The sequence below is a fragment of the Engystomops pustulosus genome, chromosome 1, assembly GCF_040894005.1.
Source record: "Engystomops pustulosus chromosome 1, aEngPut4.maternal, whole genome shotgun sequence".
In the NCBI taxonomy this organism is placed as follows: Eukaryota; Metazoa; Chordata; class Amphibia; order Anura; family Leptodactylidae; genus Engystomops; species Engystomops pustulosus.
In genome coordinates this window covers 205,144,573-205,155,215 of record NC_092411.1, presented here as the reverse complement: position 1 = coordinate 205,155,215, position 10,643 = coordinate 205,144,573, and the positions used below count along the sequence as shown (strand labels likewise).

The 10,643-nt window shown below is 47.3% G+C and overlaps 1 protein-coding gene across 1 annotated transcript; it reads right to left on the bottom strand.

Annotated features, from left to right (window-relative positions):
• Window positions 1–876: 876 nt before the first annotated feature.
• On the bottom strand, window positions 877–10,181 carry CISD2 (CDGSH iron sulfur domain 2). The gene is made up of 3 exons (XM_072118734.1): window positions 9,941–10,181; window positions 6,131–6,345; window positions 877–1,688 (listed from the first exon to the last, which is right to left on the bottom strand). The coding sequence occupies exons 1-3, from the start codon at window positions 10,041–10,043 to the stop codon at window positions 1,599–1,601; spliced, it is 408 nt and encodes a 135-aa protein (XP_071974835.1). The 5' UTR covers window positions 10,044–10,181; the 3' UTR covers window positions 877–1,598.
• Between the last annotated feature and the right edge of the window lie 462 nt (window positions 10,182–10,643).

The following is a 10,643-nucleotide window of genomic DNA, read 5'->3' as shown; positions in this document are numbered from 1 at the left end:
TAAACACACACACATGCACACACAGGCTGCAGGGGGCGTGGCCACCAGCAAGCACATCATTATACAGCCTCACATCATTATACAGGCTGTCAGTCATGCACTGGGGGTGTGGCTGTGCCTCCCACTCATGAATAGAGTGGACAGCTTGAATATGCTAATGCTTCATTGGACATTTCACAGGTCATTTGCATACAGCTTTAGGACCTCATTGCTTAGGTTTACAGGCATGTAGAGGGACAATGAAGGGATAGAGGCAATGCTCTCTAATGGCAGTTTATGAAAATATATTTAGTTTAGGGGGGTTATTTTGCATGACGGGTTCTCTTTAAAGTTAGATACAAGGAATGTTATTGATTTCTTTGAAAAACTAAGTCTGAGTTTCTCGCTATGCACTACCGATCAGTAAATATAGATATTTACCAGCATTGGCAGCTCCTATTTGGAGTCTCAAAGTTCCAAATATGGCAAAAGTTGTGCTTTAAATAGGTTTTCATTTCAGAACCTTCAGTTGCAGACTGACAATGCCACTGTATGAGCCGACTTTCCTCTTTGGAAGTGACAGACACCCAAGGTTTATGATGTCACTTAAAAGGGGAAATGTAGTGTTAAAGGTTGGCCATTGTAATTCACAGAGGGCTCCAGTCAGCCAGTTTGGCTCTCTATTATGGTTCATACATTCTGGTTCCTTTGAATCATATTGTCTTAATAACACATCCTGTTTTAAAAATGTTAAAATGAATTAATGAATAGTTCCATATTCATAACTAGAATGTATGGGGTTAATGGAAACAAAATTTCTAGTTTTATTTTGATGATGGCTTTTGTACAAAAGTGTGAAGCAGATGTTCAAAATAAAAAAAAATTAAAAAACTAGAATATGTTCATTGTTGGTGTTTATTTTTACTTCTTTAAGTCTATAATATAAAAAGAAGACAATTCTATGTACATGATCGAAACACCAAATCCAAAAATACTTATTACAAAATGTATTACGCAGAATTTACACCATTTATTGATACTGAAATTTAACAAATGCTGGTCCAAGGAAACTAGGTACTGCAGACTTGCCATTACATTCACAAATGTAAGTGTAAAAAATGGTTTCTTTTTTTCTACAAAAATGAGCCCCAAGCAGAACCGAAAGCATCATAATTATTACATGGAAGAAACTAGTTCCCCATTATTGTCAGACACTGGTACTGTAAAGGGACTGTAACTTCATGTGCATGCCCTCCAGCACCATGCAAACCTTATTTTTCCCACACATTTTTGTAATGTAAAAACAAAGACAATTTTCCAGATTCTAGTTCTTTGCTGGAATAATAATTAAATGTTACTGCCTTGTCTACAGACACCGCTTATTTATGTTTTAGAACACATTTGGGCAAAATAGGGGTACAAGCCTACAAGGCAAGGCACTGTATATCAGTTTTGAGTGAGGCACAATTCTCCATGTACCATCTATCAATTAGGTACAAAGGACTCGCTCAGAGCTTTCAAGTTAAACACTGACACAAGTCACAACATGTCTTGAGAATGTGTTAAAGACTACAGCTGTATAGTCACTAATCCTAAATGATGGCAAATTTTGACATTTATTATACTTCTTTCTTTTTGAGAATAAGTGGTCCCACGTTGTCGCCAGTTAACTCATTGTGCTTGTTATGGGAGCCATCACAGACAGGAAACTAAAGAGGAGGCAAAAAAATAACACTGCATCATTAACAATAGTGGAAAAAGTATAGATCATCAAATAATGAAGAGGTACATCCACTTACACCCCAAAGAAAACTCAAGTGGTTGATCAGTCTTAAAGCAGAATCACTGATCCATAACTAGATAAATTTTACAGAGGATAATTCATTACAACATATTACACTCAGGTCTTAGACACCTGCCAAACTGGTATTGAAGACCTGCAAACAATCATAAGAATAAAAACCCTGGAATGCCCCTTTAAGAGGGGCGTCCATATCGTATTTGTGGCCCGTTGGTTACAGCCTGTGAATTATTGGCGCATGAGGTATTCTGCAGGAGCAGGACCGGTGTTATAATTTGCAAATGTGTGCATGAGCCAATTGCAATACATAGTTTCATTGTCTAGCACACATCCATAAGATACATTCGTGTCCACGAGGGAAGAGCGTTGTCTAAGCAACTCCCACAACATTTGGCTTGATTGGGTATAGAAAGATACCTGTCAAACATATACAGAATCAAAGACAACGGGAACAGCCAGATAACAGGTTTTAATTTCTATTGAACACTACTGCATTTAAAATGAGAAGAGATTGGTTGGTAATGAGGGAACATGGTGAACAACCACTGCCAAACTGAGCATGTTGAATTACAGCATTTCAGATCCCCCATCCTACCATCAAAGTCAAGCATAATAAACCAGAGACACTTACTCATAGATCCAGGCACTGTGACTGTGGTATTGTTCTTATATTTGTTATTCATGGTCTCCTTCCTTCTAAACTAATTGTTTAAAATTCTGCTAATGAATCAGAAAAGCAATGGGCATGTTACCAGAGCCCCTCAGTGCTGCAGATTACAGGCTGTTACATTCTGAAGTTACACTTCAGAGAAGGGTGAGACTGAGATGTGTTTCTGCAGTGTAACAACAGCTTATGAAGCCAGAGCAAAGAAGGCCTCTGTAACATGCACATAGCCCTTCAGGCTAATTAACAGAATGTTAAAAGTTAATGTTAGAAGGAAGGAGGCCATGGATAACAAATATAAGAAGATTACCAGTGTCACAGTGCCTTGATCTGCCCCTGGATTATCGTGCTTGATTTTGATGGTAGATTTCCTTTAACGTCCAGGTTCAGGAAGGCCAGCCTTATTCACACAAAGACAAGTTTCTTACATGTACTCAGGATAACAAAATAACACAGTCTCTAATTCACTGTTATTAACAAAAATACAGCATTTCACAGATATAAGTCCAACCTGTCTATCAGTCCTGGTGTATACAATTTCAGCTGCCCCTAGACACAACCCTGTAACTTCTGACTTGGGGTCAGGGACGCAATCTTGGATTTCTGTGTGACTGCCATGGAGCAGAGTTTCTCTCACTCTGCCTCTAGCCCCACCCCCTGCAGTCCAGGATGGAGCTCACACTGACAGACACAGGGGGTCATTTATTAAGGGCCCGATTCGCGTTTTCCCGACGTGTTACCCGAATATTTCCGTTTTGCGCCGCTTGTACTTAAATTGCCCCGGGATTTTGGCGCACGCGATCGGATTGTGGCGCATCGGCGCTGGCATGCGCGCGACGGAAATCGGGGGGCGTGGCCGAACGAAAACCCGACGTATTCGGAAAAACCGCCGCATTTAAAAACCGAAAATGTGTCGCATAAGGACCGCTTACCTTCACCTGGTCCAGCTCGGTGCATTCCGGCGCGATGAGTTTACTTTCAGCGCAGCAGCGCCACCTGGTGGACGGCGGAAGAACTACCTTATTAAATCCCGGCCGGACCCGAATCCAGAGCGGAGAAGCCGCCGCTGGAACGCGAATGGACCGGGTAAGTAAATTTGCCCCACAGAGTTCCTGCCGGCAGCAGCAGCAAGAGAAGAGCTACAAGCTACATACATACAAGTTATTTTTCTGGGAAGGAAGGCACAGCAGATGTAGTGTGTTGTAGAATAGTAGAGATGTAGGAGAGCTATGTCATAGGCATCTAATGGATCTCATCATCTCTGATCTGTCCCATCTCTCTTTCTATGTGTCAGTGTGTTAGTACAATGTCAGAAGCCAGATGAAAGCTTATATAAACCTGTACCCTGATAATCTAACCACGTTGTCACCCCACAGAACTAGAGTGATCAAAATGTGTCTGCTTAGGGAGCCCCCCGTCCACACCCTGGGATTTTACACTGACCATCACTGAGTGATGGGAGCCAAAACAGCAATAAAACTGAGTAACATTGTGAAGTCAAGGGTTAAAAACTATTGTGTTAACATCACTAGGGGATTAAAATTTGAGAATTTTCTTCCATGGGAGAACCCATTTAAAACACAAACATGCAGAAATATGACCCTAAACTGCATTAAAGAAAGAAAACATCAATGTATTCTGATATGTGGTCATGACAATGCAATAATGTAGCAAAATGTCTTTCAGGAAGTTAAATCCTAAAATAGACATTTCTGTAGATCATGTCTGTCCAATTCAGTTTGCCCCAAAATAGATACCGTATATTCGAGTATAAGCCAAGGCCCCTAATTTTACCCACCAAAATTTTACCATCGAATATAAGCCGGGGGTGGGAAATGCATTGCTCACAGCCTCCCAGTAAATAGCCAGCCAGCTCCCCGTAGTGTACAGCCAGCCAGCCAGCTCCCCGTAGTGTACAGCCAGCCAGCCAGCTCCCCGTAGTGTACAGCCAGCCAGCTCCCCGTAGTGTACAGCCAGCCAGCCAGCTCCCCGTAGTGTACAGCCAGCCAGCCAGCTCCCCGTAGTGTACAGCCAGCCAGCCAGCTCCCCGTAGTGTACAGCCAGCCAGCCAGCTCCCCGTAGTGTACAGCCAGCTCCCCGTAGTGTACAGCCAGCTCCCCGTAGTGTACAGCCAGCCAGCCAGCTCCCCGTAGTGTACAACCTGCCAGCCCCCAGATTGCCCAGCACATTGAAAAAAAAAAAAAAAAAAATGTACATACTCGCCTTCCGGCGGTCCCCGGTGCTCCCATCCCCGTGGCTCCTCTTCTTTCTTCTCTCTGCTGTAACAGCCGGCAGAGATGTGCCTCTGCCAGCTAATACAGCAGACAGGGGCTTTTCAGCATTTTTTTGTGCGAGTATATACGGTAAATTGCCCATAGATGGGAGAGGAAGATTCACTTTGCGTATAAATCAATAGCTTAACCCCTTCTCGCATTGGGACATAATATTACGTCCTACTGCTGGGGGGTGGGGTGTTTGTATATGAAGAGAGCTCAGGGGCTGGTACCCGCCTCAAACCCAACTGTGGCAACTAACAGAGCTGTTCGTGTGCACCACCATCGTTGCCATGTCAGCCCTACATTCTCAGAGAATAGTAGGCCTGCCATGGATAGTTACCACAGGTTATTAGAGATCTGCAGTAATATTACTATATACTTCAATACAGTAGTATTGCAGTACATAGTATGAGCAATCAAACCCTGCAGGGTACCCTAGAGGGTTTAAATTAACCCCCCCCCCCTTTTCCTAGAACACAAAGTATGAAAGTATGAGGAGCAGACAACTGTTTGAATTTGATTCCCAGCCCAGCAAGGTAAGTTGGTACAATGACGATATTAGCTGATGTACACATGCCACAAACATGACAAAAGTACATATGCATTTGTCATGTTATGGGCTTTTGGCACATGTTGGTGACAGGTTCAACACATTAAGTTCTGCAACTGGATAGTACAGCTTTGTTATGTTTTAAGCTGGAGTCCAATTCCTAGCATTCTGTAGTCTGTATGTGTCAGTAAATTTTTAAAATGTATGCACCCAAACATAAAACTGATCCTGGCAAGAACCATTCAATTGTAACTGTCTGAAAAGGGAGAAACGCAGGAACTATGCTAATTTTTGCTTCTCCGGCACTAGTAAAGGGAACATTTTCGTTGGGCACTAAACCACCCACAGCTCTTTATGGACCTGTGCCTTGATGTACCAAGTAACACAAAAACCTTTATTTCTACCCAACTCATGCTACTATTCATACAACTCTACAGTGCCCATGCCCTGGACCTCCAGTGATTGCACAGGGAACCTAAGAGGTAGGTACCTCTCTGGCTTTACTGAAGATCTGCTCTGATGGAAATCTGATGAGACTCCTCACTAGACAAGTATAAAGTTGTTTTTATCTTGATGTGGTCACAGTTGACCAGTTACTGGTCAGTGACAACCTGGGGTGCTTACATCTACCAAAAGCCTCTGAAAAGTTCTCTTTAAAAACAGAAGTATATTTCTTTTCCACAAATGCCTCAGCTCTGCTTCAGTAAAACTGAATATAAAACACTACTGTGGTTTGCTAAGAAGGACAAATAGTGAGTAAACTCAGTAACTTTACATCTAGGAGTAATTTACATACTATTGCCTGCATCTCATGTAGAGTAAATACCTACCACTCCGGAAAATTCAGCGGCTGAACTTACCGTTTTTGAACGCCAGCATCGACAGTAGGCAGCTTTGGCAATATGCAGGTCCTCAATATTAATTTCATTAACCACTTTTGGGTTCTCCTTTTGGATTTTGAGATTGATCAGACTGTCCTTCTGTTGTTTCTTCTTCGGCAGAAATGGTCGTATTGCAAGGTAGCCCAATAGAGCGAGAACACCCAGGAAGGGTAGTAATCGCAGCCATTCTGAAACTGCAGAAAATACATGATCAGAAATGGTAAAACAATGATTTGTGTTTAACCATTCCCAAGCAATTCCATAAAATCCAGCCTGGTGTGCAGAAACCGATTTTGGCTGACAATGATCTGTCTGCATTTTTGCCAGTTTGGTGTCAAACATACTTTACCAGCTATGTCCAGGTGCAGTTTTATACCAGATTAATATACAGAAAAATAGAAACATATGTGGTTATGGGCCTTCTGTAGCATTAGCTTGGTTTAACCTCAAGCCTTTTGTAATATGTAGGAGGACAGGATATAAGGTAATTTACCCCCTATCACCAACGCTTGTTTGCAGCCTAGTGACCAGACTATTTGCCATGTGTCCCTATGAGCGTTTATAACTCCAGGTGTTTTTGAGTTCATAAAAAAAAAGTAAGTGGTTAATTTTTTTTCGGAAAGAAATGCAAATCAGAAAATTAACAAAATTCTAAAAAATTCTTCATTTTCAAAGTGTGAGATTTTGTGGACAGCAACATAATGGGGGCGGGGGCAGGAGGCCGGCTAGCTACATACGGGGGCGGGGGCAGGAGGCCGGCTAGCTACATACTGGGGCGGGGGCAGGAGGCCGGCTAGCTACATACTGGGGCGGGGGCAGGAGGCCGGCTAGCTACATACTGGGGCGAGGGCAGGAGGCCGGCTAGCTACATACTGGGGCGAGGGCAGGAGGCCGGCTAGCTACATACTGGGGCGAGGGCAGGAGGCCGGCTAGCTACATACTGGGGCGAGGGCAGGAGGCCGGCTAGCTACATACTGGGGCGAGGGCAGGAGGCCGGCTAGCTACATACTGGGGCGAGGGCAGGAGGCCGGCTAGCTACATACTGGGGCGAGGGCAGGAGGCCGGCTAGCTACATACTGGGGCGAGGGCAGGAGGCCGGCTAGCTACATACTGGGGCGAGGGCAGGAGGCCGGCTAGCTACATACTGGGGCGAGGGCAGGAGGCCGGCTAGCTACATACTGGGGCGAGGGCAGGAGGCCGGCTAGCTACATACTGGGGCGAGGGCAGGAGGCCGGCTAGCTACATACTGGGGCGAGGGCAGGAGGCCGGCTAGCTACATACTGGGGCGAGGGCAGGAGGCCGGCTAGCTACATACTGGGGCGAGGGCAGGAGGCCGGCTAGCTACATACTGGGGCGAGGGCAGGAGGCCGGCTAGCTACATACTGGGGCGAGGGCAGGAGGCCGGCTAGCTACATACTGGGGCGAGGGCAGGAGGCCGGCTAGCTACATACTGGGGCGAGGGCAGGAGGCCGGCTAGCTACATACTGGGGCGAGGGCAGGAGGCCGGCTAGCTACATACTGGGGCGAGGGCAGGAGGCCGGCTAGCTACATACTGGGGCGAGGGCAGGAGGCCGGCTAGCTACATACTGGGGCGAGGGCAGGAGGCCGGCTAGCTACATACTGGGGCGAGGGCAGGAGGCCGGCTAGCTACATACTGGGGCGAGGGCAGGAGGCCGGCTAGCTACATACTGGGGCGAGGGCAGGAGGCCGGCTAGCTACATACTGGGGCGAGGGCAGGAGGCCGGCTAGCTACATACTGGGGCGAGGGCAGGAGGCCGGCTAGCTACATACTGGGGCGAGGGCAGGAGGCCGGCTAGCTACATACTGGGGCGAGGGCAGGAGGCCGGCTAGCTACATACTGGGGCGAGGGCAGGAGGCCGGCTAGCTACATACTGGGGCGAGGGCAGGAGGCCGGCTAGCTACATACTGGGGCGAGGGCAGGAGGCCGGCTAGCTACATACTGGGGCGAGGGCAGGAGGCCGGCTAGCTACATACTGGGGCGAGGGCAGGAGGCCGGCTAGCTACATACTGGGGGGGGGGGGCAGGAAGCTGGCTAGCTACATACTGGGGGGGGCAGGAAGCTGGCTAGCTACATACTGGGGGGGGCAGGAAGCTGGCTAGCTACATACTGGGGGGGCAGGAAGCTGGCTAGCTACATACTGGGGGGGCAGGAAGCTGGCTAGCTACATACTGGGGGGGCAGGAAGCTGGCTAGCTACATACTGGGGGGGCAGGAAGCTGGCTAGCTACATACTGGGGGGGCAGGAAGCTGGCTAGCTACATACTGGGGGGAGGGCAGGAGGCTGGCTAGCTACATACTGGGGGGAGGGCAGGAGGCTGGCTAGCTACATACTAGGGCAGGGGGCTGGCTATATACTAGGGGACAAGGGGCTGGCTGGTTATATACTGGGGGCAGGGAGCTGGCACCAATACCTTTCCCAACTTAGGCTTATACTCGAGTCAATACGTTTTCTCCAGTTTTTTGGTTTTTATCTTGAAACCTAAAGTAAAGCCTCCTCATCAGCCAGACATTCCTAGGGATAGAGGGAATGATATGGGAAGTCCAGTGTGGTGAGAGGTGTGTATCTACTCCACCTTTCTCTCTATTCTCATTGTGAGACAAATGTAAGTTGCCAAAGGACAGAAAAGCAGGGGAGGTTGTGTCATCCTTTTGGATCTACATTTCTGTGTTGGCCAGCGGGTCCAAAGATTTGGCAAGGAACAGGTCATGAAAAGACTACAGTTTACAAACTAAGGCCTTAAAGGAAACCTACCACTTGAAGTGGCAGGTTTCAGAAGAAAACACCGAGCACCAGCTCAGGCTGAGCTGGTGCCGGAGCTTATTTTTGTTAGTGTTTTAAACCGCGGTATCGTGGTTTAAAACACTTTTTAAACTGTATAGCCGGCGCAGGGAGGTACGCGCTCGGCGCTTACCATGCGCGCGGCTCTCCTTCACTTCCTATGTGGTCACGCGCATGGTAAGCGCATGCTTCCTAAAAGAGTTAAAAATATTGCAAATAAGTCTGATTTTTTTTGTTTTTTAAATTACTGTACTAGCCTAAGTAAAGAGTACATTCAGACGACTGCTGGGGGACGTATATAGGGTCACCATATATACATCCCCCATAGGCTGGGAATGGGCGCACAGAGCACACGTGCGGCTCCGTACCCGGGAAAAGAAAGGACACGTCCTATCTTTTTTTGTATTACGGTGCCGTGCGCCATGTATCTCTATCTCCCCTCCTCCTCTCCTGTGCGCCTGCATGCGTTAGTGTGCATGTAGCCTTAGAACTGAAATATTAATCAGAAATGTATAAGGAAGGTGTAATTTGGACCACACAGAAAACGGCGCTACTGCAGTCTTTTGTCAACACTAAAATTGGGGGGAAAAAATCCTGGAGTTTCCAGTGTATTGCATTGAATATTAAGTGTCACCGCCAGGAAGTAGAATTTGCCTGGTAGATAACAAGCCCTCAGATGACTCAGTTATGAGAGGGATGGCAGCACTTACAGCTTTTGTAAGGTGGGGAGGGAAAAAAGGGGAACGCAAGAGAAAAGGGCTGCAGTATAAAGGAAGAAAACCTGTAGCAGATCTATGCTAATAATCAGAGCTGAAACTGCTTCCAACACCTTGATACCGATGAGTTCTGCCTTCAGGACACAATGCACAATGACTCCGGCTCTAGTCACAAGTCTCTGGCACTGTCACCCTGTACAACTAGTGCGGCAGAGAGAAACATGGCCGGTCATAGCCACAGTGCACCGGCCTGCCTCATCCCATGTATATTACCTGTTAGACTGATAAAGCCAGCGATACTGTCAGGCACGGGCAGCTTCCTCAGATAGGCGGGAAGCTGCACCTTGATGACCCGGGCTATGATCTCCAGCACCATGTCGTCACGCTGAGCACAGCCGCACACACAGGAGGACGGGCTCTTCCGGGAAGCAGAGGCTCTGGGGCCTCAGTCTTCCTCCTTGTCCCCGCCCTCCTCCGTCACACACCGTGTCGGCTCCGAGCAGCGCTCTAGAGGCGGCCTGCAGGACCTGTCCTCACACTGGTAAAAGTGAGGACACCTGGAATGTGACTAGGAAAAACTTGTATAGTTGTCGCCCCATTAGGCTGGCGTGCAATGACCTAAAGTTACAAAGGCAGGTGCATGAAAACTTACATTTTCCCAGATTTCTATCATCGCTATTTGGTCAGTATAACATGATGTGTTTGAATGTGAATCATGGACCGTACAGTGTCCTGTTCTACAGACCAACCAGTGCAGATGAACTGAGTATCATAGTGACATATGGTGCACGGATCCCTGCAGACCTGTGGCCCCAACTACAATCACAGTTAGGCTACATTCACACACATGTATGGGGGACGTATATACGACCGTTATACGTCCCCCATACACTTCTATGGGCTCACGGCGCCCTACGGGAGCGGTGCAGTGCGGCACCGTACCGCTCCGTAGCCCGGGAAAAGACAGGACATGTCC